Source organism: Lynx canadensis, chromosome D4 (assembly GCF_007474595.2).
Source record: "Lynx canadensis isolate LIC74 chromosome D4, mLynCan4.pri.v2, whole genome shotgun sequence".
Classification (NCBI taxonomy): domain Eukaryota; kingdom Metazoa; phylum Chordata; class Mammalia; order Carnivora; family Felidae; genus Lynx; species Lynx canadensis.
Window position 1 is genome coordinate 92,947,015 of NC_044315.2, and position 20,737 is coordinate 92,967,751.

The 20,737-nt window shown below is 68.9% G+C and overlaps 1 protein-coding gene across 3 annotated transcripts; it reads left to right on the forward strand.

The window, feature by feature from the left end:
- Positions 1–12,203: 12,203 nt before the first annotated feature.
- On the forward strand, positions 12,204–20,539 carry EGFL7 (EGF like domain multiple 7). Of its 3 annotated transcripts, XM_030292943.2 has the most exons (10): positions 12,204–12,370; positions 12,965–13,055; positions 16,649–16,770; positions 16,894–17,004; positions 17,907–18,022; positions 18,259–18,354; positions 18,494–18,658; positions 19,373–19,437; positions 19,964–20,126; positions 20,300–20,539. In XM_030292943.2, the coding sequence occupies exons 3-10, from the start codon at positions 16,691–16,693 to the stop codon at positions 20,320–20,322; spliced, it is 819 nt and encodes a 272-aa protein (XP_030148803.1). In that variant the 5' UTR covers positions 12,204–12,370; positions 12,965–13,055; positions 16,649–16,690; the 3' UTR covers positions 20,323–20,539. The 3 variants fall into 3 exon arrangements, with proteins under 3 accessions (XP_030148803.1, XP_030148801.1, XP_030148802.1); XM_030292941.1 differs by lacking the exons at positions 12,204–12,370; positions 12,965–13,055 and adding an exon at positions 13,378–13,402 and having other exon boundaries at positions 18,262–18,354; XM_030292942.1 differs by lacking the exons at positions 12,204–12,370; positions 12,965–13,055 and having other exon boundaries at positions 19,926–20,126.
- The last annotated feature ends 198 nt before the right edge of the window (positions 20,540–20,737 follow it).

The window sequence follows — 20,737 nt, forward strand, 5'->3', positions numbered from 1 at the left end:
TCCCCTCGCCCCTGCACAGCGCCTGGCGGGGTGGCCGGGCGCAGGCAGGAAGGCGGGCAGAGAGGAGCGTTTCCGCAGAGACCCTGCGGCCCGGCGGGTGCGGGCCTGATAAGGGCCCACATGGCCAGCCGCACGTCCGCCTTTTGTCCCCGGCCCCGGTCAGCCTTTCCTGCTGGGGCGGGAGGACCAGGGCCCGGTGGTGGCCCTCCTCCCCCTCCCCCTCCGCCTCCCCCTCCGCCTCCTCTCTGCCCCTGTGCTCAGAGGCCTGGGGGAGTTTGGGGCCCCGGGTGGCAAGGGCTCCTGGCCCAGCCAGGACCAAGCTGGCCATGGCCACCGAGGCTTCCTTCCTGCCCGGCTCCCCCCCCCGGGGCCAGTGCTCTGTCTCAGCTCTCAAGGAGCAGGAAGCGGGTCCCCACCCCTCCCAGCACCTCTGTGCACAGTGCTCCTGTGGTTCAGGCCTATCCCAGCGGCCCCCAGGAGCAGAGGCCGCCCGTGTCCCCGCTTGAGGTCCCAGGGAAGCTCGGGCCTGGCTCAGCCTTTGTGCTGACCCCCGGGGACCCAGCTCCTAAGCCACTCTACCTGCCATCTGACCTAAAATGACCTCGTCATCATGAGTCTGACAACAGGCAGAGGGGACTGTGGGCCGTGCCCCACTGCCCACAGTGACCACAACCCTTGGCCGCACAGCAGGTCTGGTAAACGGGCTGTGGAGGACCTCGGGCCCCAGAAGTGATCTCTCCCAGCTCTGGGAGCTGCCCCTGGCTGGGGAAAGGGCACGAGGGTGGGCACTGGGCCGCGGAGGGCGCTGCAGACAGAGCCGGGAGGGCGGGGGCCACACCAGGCCCCCCGAGAGCGTGGGACAGAGGGCCTGGGCCCAGGAGATGCGCCCTCCTGGGCTGGGGTCCCCCCAAATACGCCCCCCGTGTCTCGTGGGGTGAGAGCCAGTCCCCGGATACCTCTCAGGCCATCGGCACGGCCCGGCAGGCAGCCGCTCTGAGGCTCCGGCAGGGCCCCACCCGCCCGCGGGGGATTCTTCTCGTTTCCCGGCTTCATCGAGATGTAGTCCACGAGCCTAGCAGCTCACCGTGAGAGTGTACGAGTCTGGGGGCTGGTATATGCCATTAAAGATTTTTTTTAATGTTTATTTATTTTTGAGAGAGAGAGAGGGCGACAGAGTGCGAGCGGGGGAGGAGCAGAGAAAGAGAGAGAGAGAGAGAGAGAGAGAGAGAGAGACAGAATCGGAAGCAGGCTCCAGGCTCCGAGGCATCAGCCCAGAGCCCGACGCGGGGCTCAAACCCACAGACCGCGAGATCATGACCTGAGCCGAAGTCGGCCGCGTAACCGGCTGAGCCCCCCGGGCGCCCCTGGCACATTCCATTACGACTTCTCTCAAGTCGTGGGAGCGCGTACACGACACACAGGTTGGCGGCATTGTTGCACTCACACCGCTGTGCGGCCCCTACGGGCACCTGGCCCCCAAAATGCATCGTCTTGCCAGCCTGAGGCTCCGCACCCAGCAAGCGGGCCGCCCGGCCCCCGGCCCCCCACCCGCACCAACGCACCAACGCCCTTCCGACGTGCACGTCGTTGAGGCCCATCCACGCGGCGGTGCGTGTGGGCGCTTGAGGCCTTTTTGTGCCTGAACAATATCCCGTGGTGTGGCAATGCCACCTCGACGACCCGCACTTCGGTGGGCGCACAGGTGGCTGTCGTGAACCGTAGCCACGGGCGGCGGGTGTCCGACCATCCGTCTTCCAGTGCCCGCCGTCAGCGCCTTCCTGCGCGGACCCAGGAGCGGACAGGCTGTGCCGCGTGGTATTTCCGTGTTTATCTTGGAGACACCGTAAGTGAGCCACTTCTGTTACAAACCGCGGTCACCGTACCGCGGAATCCCACTTGGCGGCGGGCGGGCGCCCGTCCTGGGCCCGCACACGGCACGGACACGAAACTGTGTGTTCGGGACGGTAGGGCGGCGAGCACACCGCGTGGGAGACGGAACGGCAGGTGCGTGCTATCACACGTCTGCCCAAACCCACGGGACGGACGGCCCCGTGCACGCTCCGGGCTCTGCGTGACGACGACGCGTCCGCGTGGGTCCGCGACAAGCGCAGCACCCGGTGAGGTGTCCTTAGCGGGGAGCCCGCCGTGAGGGCAGCCTCACCCAAACGCGGTGCTTTCCTCTCAATATTGCCGTGAACCCAAAAGCGCGGTAAAAAATAGTCTCGTGCAAAGTGTACGTGTCTTGTTGTAAGTGTTGAACGTAACTCAGCCCCCGGCACGCTTGACCTCGAGGACGCGCTGGCCTGGCGGGAGCCGCTCTGTGCAGGCCCGTGCACCCTCGCCCCTGTGGGCGGCGGGGCGTCGCGGGCACGCAGGAGCCCTGCAAACGCCGGGCGGTGGGACGCGAGACGCACCGCTTTCTCGTCGGCTTTCGTGCTTCCAATCCACCGGCTCTTTCAAAAGCAGCACGTATCACTTCACGGCCCTGACGATACGCAGAAAACATCTATTTCCATTTTGGAGCGGCAAAACACAACCCCAGTCGGTGACGCCCGGCCCAGAGAGACCTTCCTGTCCCCTCCCAGCCACAGGCCAGCTGGCTTCTCCGCCCCTGGAGGGATCACGTCCTCTCCGCCTCCCGGGGCAGAAGCCTCGTCCCTGACCTGTGTCCTCCCGCAGGGGCGCTGGGCCCGGCTGGACCGCGACTCCGGGCATCAGCCCGGTGAGGAAGGTGCTTCCCTCCCTTCTGGATACTGTCCCTTTAAAGTGTGGGGGTGGGGAGCTGAGGGGGGCGAGGTTCGGGGCGCTCCTGTACCCCCTGAGTCTGACCCACTAAGATCCCGTGGACGTCGGCACAGACACAGCCCTGAGCCCTCTACGCTTCGCCCTACGAACCCGGCGGAGCCTCCTGGCTGGGCCGCGGTGGGGGTGGGGCGCCCCTTCCTGACCACAGAGCGGGGCGTGCCTTGGGCATGACGGCCAGCTGTGGCCCGCGTCCCGAACACCCCGCCGGCCCAGCCTTCCGTGGGGAGGTGGCCATGGTCCGCCCAGAGACAACAGGCCGGCGGGGCTCTCAGGGCCACCGGGGGGGCTTGGCGCTCACGCAGAGCAGCCTTCCCAGCCCTCCCAGGGCCACACATGGCCGCCTGGACCACAGCCCGAGCAAGGCGTTTCCGGCTATTGTGCAGAACGGGGTTGGCTCAGGAAGCTGCGATCCCCGGGCGGGCCCGGGGGTGGGGGCGGGGGGCCACCACGGGCTGCAGGGCATCCTGGCTGAGGGTCTGGCTGGCGTCCTCGGGGCCAGGACGGAGGTCTGAGGCAGTGCCACCGACCTCTCAGACTCGGGGCGGCCCCCACACCTGGTACCTGTTCACAAGCTGCCACCACGGTCGCCGGGCTGGAGGGAGGCCTGACTCCAATCCCCTCCCTTCCCGGGGAAGGACACCGGGCCACCTTCCCAAGGTCACGCCCGGGGGCGAGTGACCCCGGAACAGTGGTGGGTGCTGGTGGAGAACATGCAGGGGGTCAAGGACACCGGGAACCCAGGCACGGGGCGCCTGCTCACCAGGGAGCACTCTGCTCCTAGAACGCACTTGGGCGGCAGCGAGCGGGTGCCGGCCACGTGGAGGCCTCAGGGGGGCCTGGACTCTAAGCCCAGCTCTGCCGTTGTGCCAGATGGCCTCGGGGGGCGCTTGCCTCTCTGGACCCCAGTCCACTCCTGGCACAGCGGAGGTCAAAGGGGAACCCTAAGGTTCAGCTTGGGGCGTCTGATCATTACCATTACGGCCCGAGGACACTGGAAAGGATGGGGGCTTGCCCAGGACTGGCCTGGACCCCAAGGATCCGGAACACCTGCATCTCCAAGGGGCTCCAGGGCCGGGTCTGGGACAGCATCCTGGGGGGTCCCTTCGACTCCCGGCTCCAAGTCTGCAGAAAGGCGACGGCCCACAGGCCGTGTGACGTCCCGAGAGAGCCTCCTGGGGCTGAGCTTCGAGCCGGCCCGGAGGAGGCCACGAGCTCCACGCCACGGGTGCCCTTCCTATGCCGTCCCAGGGTCCCCGTAGGACCTCAGTGGCTCCTCCGGCCTTCCTGGGGCTGGGCAGGGGAGTGTGATCACAGAGGCAGGAGGGGGCAGAAGGGGCCACAGAGCCGCCACCCGATCCCATGACCCCACCACGCCCAGGTCTGTACCTGAGAGAAGTGAGCGTCCGCGTCCACGGAAAAATCTGGGCGGGCGTTCGCAGGGTTCACGACAGCCAGAGGGTAGAAACGACCCGACGTCCGCCGGCTGAGGAACAGACAGGACGAGGCAGACCCACCCCGGGCGGCACGGACACGCGCCACGGAACCCACGGGCCTGGCACGTGCTGAGAAGCCCGACGCAAGGGCCACACGGCGTGGGATCCCACTCGTGTGAAACTCCAGAACGGACACGTCTGGACACGGAAGGCACAGCGGGGACGGGACGGGAGGGCTCCGGGGGCGACCGCTCAAAGCTCCAGGCTGCTTTCGAAGCAAGGGAAGGGCTCTGAGATCGGCCGTGATGGCGGCCGCTGGGCGTCGTCACCAGACGACGCTCCGCGGACTTGCACCTTTGGAGAGAGGGCGCCGTGCGCCGTGTGACTTACGGCTCCGTGGGCCCGCGCCAGAGACGCCACGCTGACCCGTGGGGCTGAGGAGTCACGGCCCCCCTGGACCCGGCCTGAGATCGCGCCGCCAGGGGCCCAGAGCCAGGCCTGGCACGGCGCCCGTTCGCTGCTGCCCTCCCTCCGCCTCCGCCAGGCGTGCTTTCCCTTAACGGCAGGGCGCGAGGTGGTACGTTGAGGCAGGGGGCGTGAGGGGAGGCATTTCTCCTGGCGTCCTGGGCCTCGTGGGCTCTCTGCCGCCCGCACAGGCGGGCCCCTCCGGGGACGACCGGCAGCCCTGACCACGCAGGTGCTGGTGTGCCTTCCCCACACCGCACGGCCCCCAGGCCAGGCTCTTCCCCCCTGGACCTCGGTTTACCCATAGGGGAGAGGAGGGCACAGCTGGATGGACCCTACGGGGCCAGGAGCCCCGACGCCCGGGGGCCACGGTGGGCCTCGCGCCCCCTCCCCCCAGCAGCAGGGCACTGGAGCTTTTCATCAGGAAAGACCCAGACTAAATTTACGCGGGGCCCCCGCACGGCCGGGAGAGGTCAGGCGGGCCCCCCACCCTGGCGGCTTGCTTGACGCAGTTCCCCTTTCCCTCGGGGGGGCCCCATTGTTCCTGCAGCCGGGCTCGCAATCTCCCCGCACACTCACTTCCTGTTTCCTGGCTGAGAGGAAGCAGAGATTTCTGGCCTCTTTCCTTTCTCTCTTTACGTTTTTAAGGATATTGAAAAATAATGATACTCACAGGCAACTTTGGAGCTGAGGTCGTGGACGGGGGATGCTGGAGACGCTTCGAGGCCACCCACACGGACTCCGCACTTGGGGTCACGGGCCCCCTGGGGACCTGGTGGAAGCTGCCGACCCCTCCTCCCCCCACCCTGGGAAGGCCCAGCACAAACCGCCCGACTCGGTGGAGTTCGGAGGCCCCCGGACCCACCCCCCCCCCCCCCACTGCCCAGGGCCCCCAGACCCTCCACACTCTGATCTGACACGTGGGGAAACTGAGGCAGGGAAGCCTCCCGGCTTCTAATGCCCTTGCCTTCACTGGCGCCCGTGACAACCCCGAAGGCGTCACGGTGTCCCTGGGGAGGGGACTCTGACGCCCCTCCTAGCAGCCCCAGCTTCCCCTGGCCGCTGGGACAATGGGCAGTCACAGATGACGTACCAGGAGCCTGCCTGGTAGGGGGCTCAGGTAGGGGGCTCAGGGGCCTGGTAGGGGGACAGGGACCGGCTCATCTGTCCCTCACGGCCCCCACACCCCTGCCTGCCCATGCCCCGGGAGAGCTTCAGCTCTGGGTCAGAGGTCAGGCTCTTCCCGCACCAGTCTCTGTGGCCCCGAGAGGTCATTCCTCCGTAAAGGGGGTCGGATCCCGGCCCGGAGCTGGCAGGGCAGGCGTGACAGCCCACGAGGACCCACGTGCACGCGGCGTGGTGCCAAAGGGCCTCAGTTGTCCTTCTCGTCGGCTTCAGAGGGCCTGGCTCCCTCTCTCCCTGGTGGGCAGGGCGGGGACAGGATGGCCCCCTCAGGCAGGGCTGAACGGTCGCCCACCTCCATCAACCTGCCCCCCTTCTCAGGAGCTTCCCTTTCCGTCCCGGGAGATAAAGTGTTTTTTCCTCTCGGCGTTAACGGCCGCCCCATCCGCCGGGCTTGGCAAATTGCAGGCCGACTGCGAGTGGGGCTTCCGTCCGGGGAGCCAGGCCGGGGGTGGGGGTCCGGGGCAAGCCCCCCTCCTCAGCCCCCACGGAGGAGGGAGCCCCAAGGGGGTGGGGGCTGCCCCCAGGGCCCAGAGGAGCCCGCACTGGGACAAACCCTGGCCAGGGGGCCGAGCACCCCGAAGGTGACCCTCGAGGGCCTGGCCGCGGTACTGGGGGGAGGCGGGAGGGGTCTTGGCTTCTGCCAGGGGCTCTCCCTGCTCAGCAAGAGGCTCTGGCAGTTGGGCCCTGACCACAAATGCCCGCCCTGTGAGCCTCCAGGCAGGATCCAGTGCCCACCTCGTGGCCATGGTCAGCACCTGGCCCCCCACCTGGCCAACAGGCCTTGCACTACGGAGGTGAGTGTTTCCTGGAGGCTCCTGGCAGCGGGAACACAGAGCACAGCCACAGCAGAGGTTGCACAGGGGACCCCTAAGCCCACTCCCACTCCCCAGCGGGCAGCCCCTTCTCTCTCCACCGCCCAGACCCACTCAGTGCCCTGGGACGTCCACCGTGCCCGCAGCCTGCAGACTGCTGGGCCCGCCGAAGCCCGAAGCTCGGCGCCCTGGGGGCTGTGCTGCTCCCCAAGAGTCCTGTGCCTGGCTTTCACCCTGCCTCGGTGTCTCCACTACAGGATGAGTCTTTCCCCCTCCGTTAAAGAAACAGTCATCCAGCGATACCACAGCAAAACCATCAGAACGTGCCAAGAGGGCATGAGGCACCGGGTGCCCTGGCGCTGGGGGAGTGACCGGGAGTTCTGCTGGGCAGTCCCTGGTGTTACAGGTCTCCCCGGACCAGCGGGTCCCCCAAGACAGTCCCAGGGACAGGCGCCCGGGAGCCACGCCGGAAGGCGGGCACAGAGACCACCAAAGCAGCGCCACGGGTAAGAGCCAGGGCCGGCGGTGTGCGTGGCCTGCTCTGTTCTCCCTGCGGAACACGGAGCTGCCCAGAGGGTGGGCACACCGCCGCACCGGCCGCCCACAGACGTGCCACGGAGCGGGAGAGGCCAACACCACTCGGGCACCGTGCGGCGCCGTGGACTTGAAACTCCACGAAAGCAGGCGGAACCACGCCGTGGGCGCCTGGGGCGGACTCGGGGCCTCTCTTGGAGGGGTGCTGGCTGCCCGTGCTCCCCGTGGTGTGCATCTTCACTGTGAGGACGCACGTGTGCAGCCGCCTGGGGCGGGGGGGGGGGCGTCTGGGCGGGCTTGTGATGGGTGGCCCGCATGGCCTCTCCCTGCCCTTTGCGCACCTGCTAGGGGGCCAGCTCCGTCCCCGTGTGAGCGGCACAAATGAGGTCCCGCTCGGCAGCGTGGAGCTGGCGCTCAGGGAGGGGCATCGGGACACGAGTGAGGGATCAGACTTGGTCCGAGTGCGCTGGGAACCCTTCTGTTGTGCTTTACGGGACGTCACACGATCTGATGTCACCCTTCACAAAGCTCCCTAAAAACCGGGGTGGGGGACAGGGCTACCCCGTGGGCCGAGCAGGAGGTCACCCAGGTAAGAAGCATGGTGGCCCGGACCAGAATGGGGCAGTGGCAGGAGGGACGTGTTCTGAAGGCACAGCCCGTGGGGGTCTATGGGAACGAAGGACGGGGCAAAGGCGGCATCCTGGGCCTCCGGCCTGAGCAGCGGTGGACGGGCCGCAGGAAGGGTATCGTGACGGCATGGGCAGTCCCCAGGAGGTGCGGCCCCGGGGGGCAGGGAGAAGGGACCAAGCGTCCCCCAAGGGTGTCCCGCTGCTCGGGCCCCCCTGGGCCCCACAACCAGGGCTTTCATTTTCCACTGGCTGCCCCTGGCTGCCTCCGATGCATCGTCTGAAGGCTATTTCGTGAGTGCCGTGCACGGTGCCTGGCACGGGGGGGTTCCAGCAGGCAGGCCGAGCGGGGGCCCGTGGGCAGTGGGGTGGAGGGCGGAGCACTGAAGACCCCAGGCTCCCTAGAAAACATCGGGTTCCCTTCAAGACCTTGCCCAGCTCAGGCATCGACGGCTCACCGGGCCCGGGGGTGCCCGGCCCCCACCGGGGACAGACAGGTCACCGGGCCCGGCGCATCCCTTGGTGAAGGCTCGGCACATCTGGCGAGAAGCTGGACCCCGCCGTGGTGACAGAGTCACCCTATCCCGAGGCCAGCGGCTGCTCCGGGGGTAAACAGGAAGGCCCATCTCTCCTCTGCTCTGCGCTCTCGTCCCTCCTTCCTGCAGCCCTGGTCACACGCCTCGCCCGGTGCCCCTCGGCCTCAAGCCGCCTGAGCCGGCCTCTGCTGGGGGCTCGGTCTACCCTCTCCGGGGGCTGCAGAGACCGAAAGCTCGGTGGTGAGGGGTCCCAGGAGCTCCTGGCTGACCTGTGCCACGCCCCACTGCCTGACCGGCACGCTCAGGGAAGGTAAGGCAGCAAGACCCCTTTCCAACCAACTGAAGTCCAACTGACTTCAGAACTTTCAGGCAGACTGGGAGACAGCTGCAAGGATCCAGCTCTACTGTGCCTGGGGTGGGTGGGGGAAACTGAGGCCCAGAGTCTCCAGCAATGGAAAGCAAGCTTTCTCCAGCCTTGGACGCCATGCCGGAAGCCGGCCAGGCCCCGGGCCCAGGTCTCTGAGCTGCCCAGGTATGCCCGGGACCCGCCCTGCCCTCAGGGGATGAGGGCCTGGGGCACAGGAACACTGACTCCTCTCAAAGATGACTCCGTGAGGGCAGGCTGTGTGTTTCGTGAGTCTGCACGGGTGGCATCGGGGGTGGGAGGAGAGGCTGGGTGGGGGGTGGGGGTGGAGGGAGCCCCAGCCCACCCCTCCAGGAGGCCTCCTTCTACCCATCCATCACCCCGGGGCGGCCGTGGGGCAGAAGGCACGCCTCGCCCCTCTCCAGGCCCCCCGGGGCCTCCTGGAGTTCCCCCACACCCGTCTCCTTCCTTCCCGTCCCTAACGGGCCGGGTTAGGGCAGGACCCCAGCCCTCCTCCTGCGTCTGCCCCTGAGGCTCCGGGAACCTGAGAGTGGAGGGCACAGCGGGGTTTACATGACAAGTCAGGGCGAAGCTGGGCCCTTAGCGCCCGGACCCAAGGCCTCCTTTCCTTGGGCCGGTTCCGATCTCAGCTCAGGGAGGGGCTGGAGGCAGGGCAGTGGGGGCTACAGGACAGATGGGCAGCAGGCAGAGCCTGGGCCCCACCCTGGCTGGCACCCAGGGGCCAGGGAGCCCGGCTTTCTTCCCTCTCCCCGCGTTTGTATTGTACCTCTGTGCTCTGCGGCATCCTTCCAGAAAGTTCCCTAACAAGCCCAAGCTTTAAAGGGAAAGCTGAGCCCTTAACCATTCCCATAATTGGCTAATTAGCTACTCCCAAAGTCAGCACGCCCCCCCACCCCCCCCCCCACTGGCAGGGAAGGTCTGAGGGCGGGGGGCTGATCCCCTGAGGGAGCGGGGAGGCAGTCGTGGAGAAAAGAAAGGCAGAAGGAAGGAGCCGACCAGTCCTGCCCCGTTCAGGCCCTGCTCTGCCCCACTGTTCACCTGGGGCAAGCCTCCCTCCCCTGGGTCTCAGTTTCCCCATATGTACACAAAAGGGGGCCGGATGCAGCCAGCCCTGATGTCTGCTGGTCTCCCACCCAGGGGCTCGGAGCACATCTCCGGGTGGGGGTCTGGGTGCGGTGGGCCGCGGGGGCGCCTCTCTCACGCTCTGTAGAGTACATTCAGCCATTGCTGAATATGGGGCGAATGTGGGGAAGGGACGGCGCGGGGGGGTGGGGGGACAGGGAGGAGGGTTTCGGCTGCCAGCTCCAGCCTCGGGGCGGGAGGGGGGGCACCACCGAGAAAGGCCCCCCAGTCCTGTGGCCGCAGCAGACCCTGCCCCAACCGTGGGGGTGGGGAGGAGGCCGGTCGCTCTGGGGGAATTTTCCAAGCTGCCCTCCACCTGCCCCTCTTGGCCAGGACATCCAGCTGGGTGGGGCCGGAGGGAGGTAAGGGCCAGCAGAGGCGCTCAAGGCCAGAGAAGTGAGGGTGTTCCAGGCCGTGGGTGGGAAGGGGCCGACCCCGGAGCAAGGCTCGAACCCCCAGGACAGCCAGGGTTTGGAGTGGCCCTGCGTGATCAGGGACCCTCCTCCAACTGTGTGGTCTGGGTGTGTCCTCAGCGGCTGCCCAGCCCCGCCTTGGGCACCCACGCACCCCGATCACAGCAACTGATGCCCAATCTGTGGGTCCCCAGCACCACCTAAATGAGGAAACAGGGTCAGTCCGGGGGGCTGGGGGCTGAACCCCCTGGCCAAACCGAGGAAGCACCCCCTTTGGCCGCCCAAAGGCTCCTACATTCCTCCATTTCCACCCTCACCCCTCCCACCCCTCAGCCTTCTGGAGGCCGAAGGAGGCAGGAGGGCCAGGGTACACGCTTTCCCTGCCCCCAAGAGAGGCCCCGTGCTGGCACAGCTCCAGGACTGGGGGCTCACTGCCCCTTGGGGTGGCTTTCCTGGAGAAGGCTTCAAGCTGATGACTGTCCCTCCCTGTCACCCCTACCGAGCCACGCTGGGTCCCCGGGACACATCGAACGGGCTGCTCTCTGACTACCGGCCTACCTTGCCTGTCCCCAGGTCTCTTCTGGCTGGGTGCCCCCGCCCAGGACTGTGGGTCCTGCCTCCCACCCTGTGACACACACATCTGGGGGTGCGGGCACACGCCCTGGGGGAGAGTCCAGGGGCACAGAACAAACAGTCCCTTCTGCAGAGCTGCAGGAACGTGGCCTGCGGTCCCACCAGGTGGCTGGGCCCAGGGCCTTCCCAGCCACGCCCTCTGCCCCACACAGGGACCAGTGGGTCCCAGGGTCGCCAGCCGGGCCTGAGGCTGGTCTCCGGCTGCTTCAGAGTTAGAGGTCCCAGGGGACGACTCCCCCACCCCTGCCCACAGTTCGGCCAGGCCACCCCCTTGACGGCCCCCGCCCGCCCCTGGGCCTCCTGTTTATTCGCTGACAGCTCCCCGTTATCAGCGGGGAACACACACAGGAAGTCCGGCCGGGAAGGGCCCATCCCAATCCTGATTTACACGGGACGGTGCATAAAAAGCCGCCCTTCCTTGCCCGGGAGGAGCCTCCCTGCCCTGAAGGCTGCCCGCAGAGCCGAGAGGGAAGCTCCAGGGGGCAGGCCAGGCGGGCGGCCTCCGGAGGTGCCTCGGGGCGGCAGGACAGGGCTGGGGTCCACCTCTGGCCCCCGGAGGCAGCGATGGTGGCCACGGTCAAGCCCGGGCCTGGGCAATATCAGGTACGGCGGGGGTGACGTCGGGGGGGGGGGGCCAGGGAGCGGGCCCCGCTGAGCACAGCAGCTGTCGGCTGGCGTGCACCCGTGTCACCTCTGAGCTCCAGCCGCCACCTCCTTTCTTCCCGATCGGTGCCGTTCCCAACGCACGGAGGGCACTCGGGCCCCTGGGCCGAGGGCGCCCGCTACTGGGTGGCCCAGTCTAGATGGACTCTGGGGCCCCGGCTTGAACCCTTGGCCCCGGGTGGCCCAGCCTCTGCTGTGACCCCTGAAAGGAGAAGCCAAATGTGGCCTGTGCCCCCCACCCTCCACACACCCTCCTTCTGGCTGACTCTGCTGTCCTGGAAAAGCCCCCCGCCCCCGAGGCTGGCTCAGCCCTCCTCTCAGGGAGCCTGGGGGCCCGGGGGCATCCTCAGGGGTGGGCAGGCCCTCCCGAGGCAGGTCTGGGAGGGGAGGCAGAGGGGGCACTGGGCTCACAGGGAGGAGCCCCAAAGCAAAAGTGAACATGGGACCAGAAGGAGCCCCCCACTTCCTGGCGGGCTGGCTTCAGGAGCAGGGCTGGGGGGGGCCTCAGGCAGAGAGAGGCTGAGGGGGGCCTGTTTTTCCTCTACCCCCTCCACCCAGAGGGCCCGAGTCCCCACCCAAAGACCTCAGCCCGCGTGGAGGCCCCTCTGGCTTTGGCCGCTCTGTTGTCCCACGGCCCCATCAGCAGTGTGTCTGACGAACCCCCATTTCGCAGATGAAGAAACAGAGGACGAGGCCTCAGCCCAGGTTACCGGCAGAGTGAGGACCAGAGGACCCAGCCAGGCTGCAGGGGCCAAAGGGTCAGGGACAGGATAGGGGCAGGGGACAGGGCAGGGAAGGCCTCCCCAGGCCTGGCTCTTAACTCTTTACCGCTTGGGTCTGAGCGGGGGCTGCCCGGCTTGGGCATGGGGGCCGGGAGACCTGAAGTCCTTCCGCAGCAGGACCCCTCTGTCACCCTCTATATCCCAGCGGCAGCTGCCCCCACTGCCCTCAGACTACGTGCCAGAGGCTTCCGGGGCCCTCTTGTTCTGGGGGCTTCTGTTCAGGCACGTGGGGTCCCTCCCTTCCTTTAGCCCCCCCAGAGTGGGCCATGCTCAGACACGCCACAGCCACTGGCTCTGCGAGGAGCCCTCGCCGCGCCCAGGAGTTTGCAGGACCCTCCCCCAGCAGCCTGCCCGCGGGGACCCAAGGCCGGTCTGTCTCTGGGCTGACGGTGGGAGCACAGGCAGAACTGGAAAGACGCATCTGGCTTCAGCCATCACGGGGGTAGAGTCCGTTGGGGCACATGCAGGCTGAGGCCCCACAGGGGCAAGGAGCCTGGCCCCCTTCCCAGCCCCCGGACATCGGGGTGACCAAGGTTGTGCGCCAACCCACGCTATGTCTCTGACCTGCAGACCTCAGCACGAGGGAGGCACGGGCAGCCCCCGCCACCCGGAAGAGCGGCTGCCACGCGAGCCCAGGGGATGACGGAGCCCCCTCCTCCAGGTGAGTCCACAGCAAGCTTCTGGGCAGCAGCAGGGGTCTGGCTGTGCCTGGGAATGTGTTCCACACACACGAGCACTTAGGTGACCAGGGCCCGGGCTCCGCTTCAAGCGCCGCCCCCCCCCTCCCGGGGCCCCCACCGCACCTCACCCACGATGATGGCCGTGACAATCGTGGCACAGAAATGACCCACTAATACCAGCTCTCCCAGGTGGGGCATATCTACACCCGGTTCCGGCTGCGTGAGCCACGTCTTGCACTGGGCACTGCTGCCCCTGGGGCTGCCTCAGTCGTCATTACAAATGCAGAAACGGAGCCCGGGAGTCCCCGCTGGTGACGGTGGGATTCGGGTGCGGGGGCTCCCCGGGGGCCTGAGGAACACTCAGGGGTGGTCCTGACTGTCCTGAACGGAGGGGGGTGCCCAGTGGGGGTCCCGCAGGGCCCCTAACCTGGCACTCTGGTTGGGAGGGTCGCTTAGTGTCACACTCAGGATCCAGCCGGGCTCTGGTCTAAGTACGGGGTCTCCGGGCCACCGAGGTCATTATGTCCACCCAGCGTGGGGCTGCAAGGTAGCGGCCAGCTTCAATCAGCCCCTGGTGCCTAGCGAGCTGGCCAGCCCGTTGTGACGGCCATCCCCACTGTCTGGGGCTCAGCCTGCGGGGTCGAGGGCTCCCCACGCGGCCTCCCGGCTGGCTGGCCTCGCGGTCCTGCGTCCCCTGCGGCCGCGCGCCCCGCTGCGGGGCCTCGGAGCGGGCTCGGGAGGGGCGGCGCGCCGCGGCGGGTGCGCGTCCGAAGCCCCGGGTTCGGGCTGACTCACCGCCGTGCCCGGGGTGGGGGGGTGGGGCGCGCCCTGGCCGCGGGCCTCAGTGTCCCCATCTGCGCAATGGGGGCGGGCGCGGGGCCTCGGGGCCCACCCGGGGCGTGCCGGGGGCGGGGGCGGGGCGGGGCGGAGGGCGGGGCCGGGGCCCCTCGGCGCGGCGGCGGCCGGCGGCGGCGGCGGCGGCGGCGGCGGCGGCGGCGGCGCGTGCGCGCCCGGCTCGGGCGGTGAGTGCGGAGGGAGCGGGCGCCGGGCCGGGGGGCGCGGGGAGCGCCGAGGGCGGGGTCTGCGCGCTGGGGCGGGGGAGGTCGGGGGCCCTGGCGCGCGCGGAGCTGGGGGGCGACGCGGAGCGACCGCGGGGAGTCGAGAGGTGAGCGGGCCGGGGGCGCCGGGGCTGCCGCGCGGGGACGCGACCCCCGGCCCTGCCCGGATCCTGCGCCGGGTCCGGAGAATGGGCCCGGCGGCCTCGGGAAAGGGCGCCCCCTGCCGGTAACAGGCGACGAGCCGGGCCGCGCGGGGGCCCGAGGGGGGCGGGGGGCGTCGCAGCCCCTCACCCGCGTCTGGGCCCTGAGCGTCGCCCCCCCCCCCGCCCCCGACCCAGGGCCTGACTCAGGGCCTCGCGGGCCCCAGACCCCGTGTCTCTCCCTCCTCACCCCCACCCCCCGCGGGGCCGGCGTGCAGGGGGAGGGGAGGCAAGGGGCAGGCGGCGGAGAGGACGCTTCCCCGGTGCCCCGTCACCCCGCCTTTCCGCCCTCCCAGGGTCCTAATGTCCAGGGCACCCCTCTCGGTGGAAGGGGGACCCGGGGCCGTCGCTTTGCGGCGAGTCGGGCCCCTCCCTCTGCGGACCCAGCCCTCCCCCGGGTGGGCGCTGCGGGGATGCCGCGCAGGCAGGTGGGAGGGAAGTGGGCTGGGCTCACGCTGACCCTCCGGGAGGGTGGGACGTTATCGCTTCGCAACCTGAGGCGCTGCGGCCACCCCCGCCCTGGCTCCTCCGCCCCAGCTGGGCTGTCACCGCGAAGGGAAATGACATTCTGCCAGCCTAGCACAGGCCAGGCAGCACCCTCGGCCTCCCCCAGCCCGGGAGGAAACATGACTTCAAACACTGACTCTCCTCTTTTAAAGCATGAGCAGGGGAGGTGCTGGGGCGGCTGTGTGTGGGGGGCAGTCACATCTGCAAGAACTGAGCCCCGCCCCCCCACCAGGCACCTAGCACGGGGGGGGGGGGGGGGGGGGGGGGGGACAGGGTCTGTGGGCCCCTGGTGGGCTCCTGCCCAGCTCTCTGACCCACCTCTGCCTTCCCAGGGCCTGGCCTGCTCCCCAGTGCCACCCGCTCCCATCCTCTCGTGCTTGCCTAGACCTCCAGGAGTGCCCCCCCAACGGTGTGCTGTGCTCCCTCCCAGGGTCCACTCCCGAGCCCCCCCTCCCTGGCTCTGACAGGACGTGCCCCTGCCCACAGACTGCTGAGAAGCACCGCACAGCCCCCCAGACTAAGTCCCAGCACCTCGGCTTCCCCCTGCCCTCCCCGCTTGGCCACCGACCAAGAGCAGGGGTGCGGGAAGGAAGGACTCTCGTCAGGCTGCCTCCCCGCCCCACGTGGGTCCATGTGACGCGGGGGGGGGGGGGGAGAGCGCCGACCCCACTCCCAGCCGACGGTGCAGACCAGCTGTGGTAGCACTCTCCCCTCGGGGTGGGGCTCTGCAGGCCTCACTCTTTGTGGGACCAGCTGTCAGAGCCGGAGAAGGGGCCTCTGAGACCCTCGCGGTGTCCCAGAGAAGGAGGTGACCTACCCCGATTCTACCTCCTGCCCCCACAGAAGTTCAGCTTTTTCCTGTGTGCTTTCCTGCTGAATGCCCCGTAGGGCCAGGCGCTGCCCACCTGGGTGGGACCCAGCCCCTTGGGGGCCTCGGGTGGGGTGCCTGGAGCATGGGGGCGGGGAGCTCCCCGTCTACCCAGATGCTTGGCTGCGCACATAGCTGGTAACCCCCCAGACCGCACAGCGCCCTCAGCATGTTGCAGACCAGTAATTCTGGGCTGGGGTTTCTCACACTCCCAGGAATGCTCTCCCAGCCTCCTTGACTTCCATCCCCAGCACAGAGGGATGGCCTCTGGCTCCACTGGCGTGTGGGAAGGGCTCCTCCAGTGCCCCCCGCCCCGCTGTCCTGGGGTCCCTGGGCCAGACCGGTCAGACCCCAGTGTAGGAGTGACCCCCTCCTATACGCAGGCTCTGCCCTGTTCTCAGGACTGTATGGCTCCCGCATGCTGAGCGCCTGTACCCTCATTGCCCCCCCCCAACGGCTGGCTCCCCATTTGGCAGATGAGGACACTGAGGGCCCGAGGGCCAAGCCAGCTGGGCTGGGTTCCAGCTCTGCTCACTAACGCCCCGTGTGCAGACTGAGATTGGTGCTGTCCTGCCAGGACAAGGAGGGCGCTAGCCAGGGCATTAGAACGGGTGCAGAGGCTCCCCCTGGGCCCCCACCTTCCCAGGTGAACTTTGCTGGAGCCACAGACACCTTCACGGTTCACCCAGACCAACGTGCCTCCGCCCCCACCGTGAGGGTGCCGGCTTCTGGCCCTGGGCCCCTGTGACTGGCAAAGGGCCGGCCTCACCTGCTGAGACAGGTTGGGGGAGGACGGGGCTGGCACTGGCCTTGGGGCTCTCCTGCTGGGGAAGCGGCTGCACGGGACGGGTGTCACAGACCCAGGGCGCCGTCGCCCGCAGAGGTACGGGCTCAAGGAGGGGTCCGCAGAGGAACTTAGGGGGTTGTGCCTCGTGCTCCAGGCCACCGTCAGGAGAAGGCCAACCCGCTGGGACGCACGGGCCATGTGTGACTCCAGGGAGCTGCTTCTGGTGTGGCTCCTGGTGCTGGCAGTGGGTGGCACTGAGCACGTCTTCCGGCCTGGGTGAGTGGGCCCTCTGGCCGCTGCGGTGCGGGGGGGGGGGTGGGCACAGGAGCCCTCGGCCCCTCCCCAGAGTCTGGGCTCCGGGAGCCCCGGGCTGACACGCTGCTCCCCCCGCCTCTGTAGCCGCAAGGTGTGTGCCGTCGGGGCTCCCAGGGGCTCTGAGTCTTTTGTGCAGCGGGCGTACCAGCCCTACCTCACCACCTGTGACGGGCTCCGAGCCTGCAGCACCTACCGGTGAGTGCCCCCCGCTCCCGGCAGGGCCCCCATCTGCCACACGTAAACCCTGAGGCCCAGGAGGGCGGGTCGCCCCAAGACGGGAAACCCGGGCCCGGAGGGGTCAAAGGACTCACTGCCGTCCGGCAGAGGCCGGCGTCCCTGTCGACTTAGGCCGGTCCTGGTCCCAGGGCCGTGGCTATGGTTAAGCTCAGACATCGTCTCCTCCCTGCCCGCCCCCCCATCTCCGGAGGGGGTCACCCATCTTGCCTGCTCCCCTCTGCTTTCAGGGGGGCTCGCCCGCTCCCGGCATGGCTGGCTACAAGTTCTTACCGCTTGAGATGCCTGCCTCCCCGACACCTGCCTCGGAGCCCCAGTGGGTCCCCCTCTCCCCGTGACAGCCCCAGTGGTCACCAGACAGAGACCCTGCCCCCACACACCCAGGACATCCCGGTGGCCAGCACGAGGGGGCATGTCTCCCGTCCTCGGCTGGCAACTTGCCTTAAAAAAGATTTTGCTTTCTGCGGGGGGTTCTCAAAGACCTCCCTGTGGGATATCCCCGCACCCCCAGCTGGCCAAGAAGGTGGGGGCAGTGTGGGTGGGGCCCAGGCTGCGACCCTGAGATGCACGCCCAGTGAGCGGTGGGGCCCTGTCCCCTGCACCTGCCCCTGGGCAGGCCGGCCAAGGAGGGGCTGGCAAAGCCCCACTCGGGAGTCACCCCTTCCTGGGCCTGCTCAGAGTGGGGCTGGGCGTCCAGGATCCCAGGCCGCAAGTGGTTCCTGCACTGGGGGCTTGAGCGGTGCCGGCCCAGGAGGGCACCCTCAGCATCCAGGGGCCCGGCGCCCGGGGAGGGAAGGCCGGTGAAGAGCTGGGAGGACCAGCCCGGGTCTGCTGACGCCCCGCTGCCCCCGCACACCCCACAGGACCATCTACAGGACCGCCTACCGTCGCAGCCCCGGGCCGGCCTCCGCCAGGCCTCGCTACGCTTGCTGCCCCGGCTGGAAGAGGACCAGCGGACTCCCGAGGGCCTGTGGAGCAGGTGCGAGGTGCAGGGCCGCCCCAGGGGCCCCACAGCACCCAGTCGGCTAGTCAGCCAACTGCTCCTGCGGCCTGGTCATGCCACACCCCGTCCCCCTTTCCAGACCCCGGGCAGAGCACCTGCTGCTTTCGCCTGAGTGGAGCGCCTCCTTGCTGCACGGCGCCCCTTCCCCGGCTGCCACCCCTGCAGGGCCCTGGGGCCCCCCCTCAGTCCGTGACGGGCCTCTCCCTCAACAGCAGTATGCCAGCCCCCGTGCCAGAACGGAGGGAGCTGTGTCCGGCCCGGTCACTGTCACTGCCCTCCAGGATGGCAGGGTGACACCTGCCAGACAGGTGAGGCTGGCTCCCGTCCCTCCGGAGGGGAGGGGTCCTGTGGACGCCACCCTGGGTGTCCCGGGTGGCCTGCCGACTGGCGGGTGTTAAGGGGGCTCAGTGTGGGTGCCCCTCCCTGCCCACACCCCTCTTCCCGCAGACGTGGACGAATGCGGTACCGGACGGGGCCCCTGCCCCCAGCACTGCATCAACACCGCGGGCAGTTACTGGTGCCGGTGTCAGGAGGGGCACAGCCCGTCCGCAGATGGTGCCCTCTGCCTGCCCAAGAGAGGGACCCCCCGGCTAGCCCCGAACCCCACGACAGGTAAGCTTCCCCCTCGCCCCCGCCCACGTCCTTGCTGCTGGGCTGGGAGGCGGGACAGGGAGGGCCCGAGAGGGGGCTGGGCGTCACCCTGCCGATCTGTGCCCGCCACCGTGGGGGCAGCCAGCCCCGGGCGGCAGGCCATCTCCCTGACCCGGGCAGAAGTGGGGGTCTTCCCCAGGGGAAAGGCGGGTGGCCGTCCCCCCGGCGCATCACGGGACGGGTTGCCGAGAGGGGGCCTCATCTCAGCCGAGAGGGTGGAAGAAGGCCCCCACCCCGCGTCTTCTCCGCGGCCCCTGCCCGGGCAGCCGGGAGAAGCCACACCTCCGCTGCCGACGGGACATTATTACTTTTGGTACGCGCTGTGACACTTCAAACTCGTACCGTGAGTAATAATGCGCTGTCGGCAGCCTGGCACCAGGAGCGCAGTGTGGACCTCGGCTCGGACCGCTCAGCACCGCGGGGCCCCTGGCACAGCGTGGGGGCCGGGGCGGGGGGCACCGAGGTGTGCGGAGGTGGTCTGCGGGCCCGCCTGGGCGCCTGCCGTAGGGGTGGGCTCGCGACGGCAGCTGGGTCTGTGACCGCTGGGGCTTGAGCCCCCGTCTCCAGACCCGTGCCCCACGCTCGGCGGAGGCCGGGAGGTCTCCCGGGGGAGGTGAGGAGCCAGCCTGGGGTGTGGGGCTGGGCCTGCCCAACTCAGCACCGGGATCTCCCCAGGAACAGACGGCACAGTCGAGGAGGAGGTGCAGAGGCTTCGGTCAAGGGTGGACGTGCTGGAACAGGTGAGGCCTGGGCCGGGACCCCCCTCCCCCCCGTTGTCTCCCGTCACGTAGCTCAGACCCTCAGAGTGGTAGCGGGGTTCGGTGGGGGTGGTCCCGGGAAGGAGGCCTCTTGGGTACTGACGGCCGGGGCCTGGCAGGGGCAGCGGGCTGATGCCTGGGAGCCCCGGGGGAGGAGGGACCAAGCTTGGCCACGCCCCCTCAGGCGGGCAGAGGTCCCGAGCCCCAGTCCAACCCTACCCTCGTCCCTGCCGTCTTTCCATGGGCCCGTTGGCTCGATGACCCCTGGAAAGCTCTGGCCCACCCCTCCTAGATCCCCTGACCCGGGACCCTGGGCCTTGGGGACCGTCACTGGACTGGCCCATGTGGTGTCCCCCTGTGGCCCCCTGTCTGGCCCTCCTGGCCCAGAAGCTCCCTCGGGTGAACATCCAGGGCCCTGCAGAGCTGGGTGTGGGCGTCGGCAGGCCTTACTGGCCAGTGCTCCCTAACAGCTGCGGAGCAGAGAGGGAACCTTCTGCCTGCCCCACAGAAGCTGCAGCTGGTGCTGGCCCCGCTGCATAGCCTGGCCTCGAGGGCCCTGGAGCACGGGCTCCCCGACCCCGGCAGCCTCCTGGCTCACTCCTTCCAGCAGCTGGACCGCATCGACTCTCTGAGTGAGCAGATCTCCTTCCTGGAGGAGCAGCTGGGGTCCTGTGAGTGCTGGGGTCCCTGTGCCCACCTCCCCACCCACGGAGCTCCCTGGGAGCCTGAGGGCTCTGGGGGCTGGGGCCAGAGGGCGGGGTGGGGCAGCCCTGCCTGGGGCGGGGGTGGGGGGGAGGTGGGGGGGGGCACTGACCTCTGACCTCAGCCCTTCACCCGCCCACAGGTTCCTGCAAGAAGGAGCTGTGACGGGTTCCCGGCTCTGGCTCCTGAGAGCCGGTCACCACGGTGCTGGGTGGGGCGGGATTCGTTCCTCCTAGGTATGAATCCAGCCTCCGCCCGGCCGGCACCTCTGCACCCCCACCAGCGGGCCCATGGCAGAGGGAAGGCACGAGGGTCTTTGTCGCTGGGCAGCACATCGGGGGGCCCCTTGTGATCTGTGTCAGAATAAAGTGAAGGTTCAGGAGCCGCTGTGTCCTTGGTGGATCGTGGAGGGCGTCCTGAAGCTGCCTGGGGGGAGGGGACACCTGCTGCCTGGGGGGGAGGGAAAGGTGGCAGCCGTGGGGCAGGGCAGGGGGCTGCAGCCACACAGCCCCTCTATACAGCCTCCTGTAGAGGGTCCCGGTCCTCCCTCTGCGGCAGGGGCTGGAGCAGGCGATTTCCG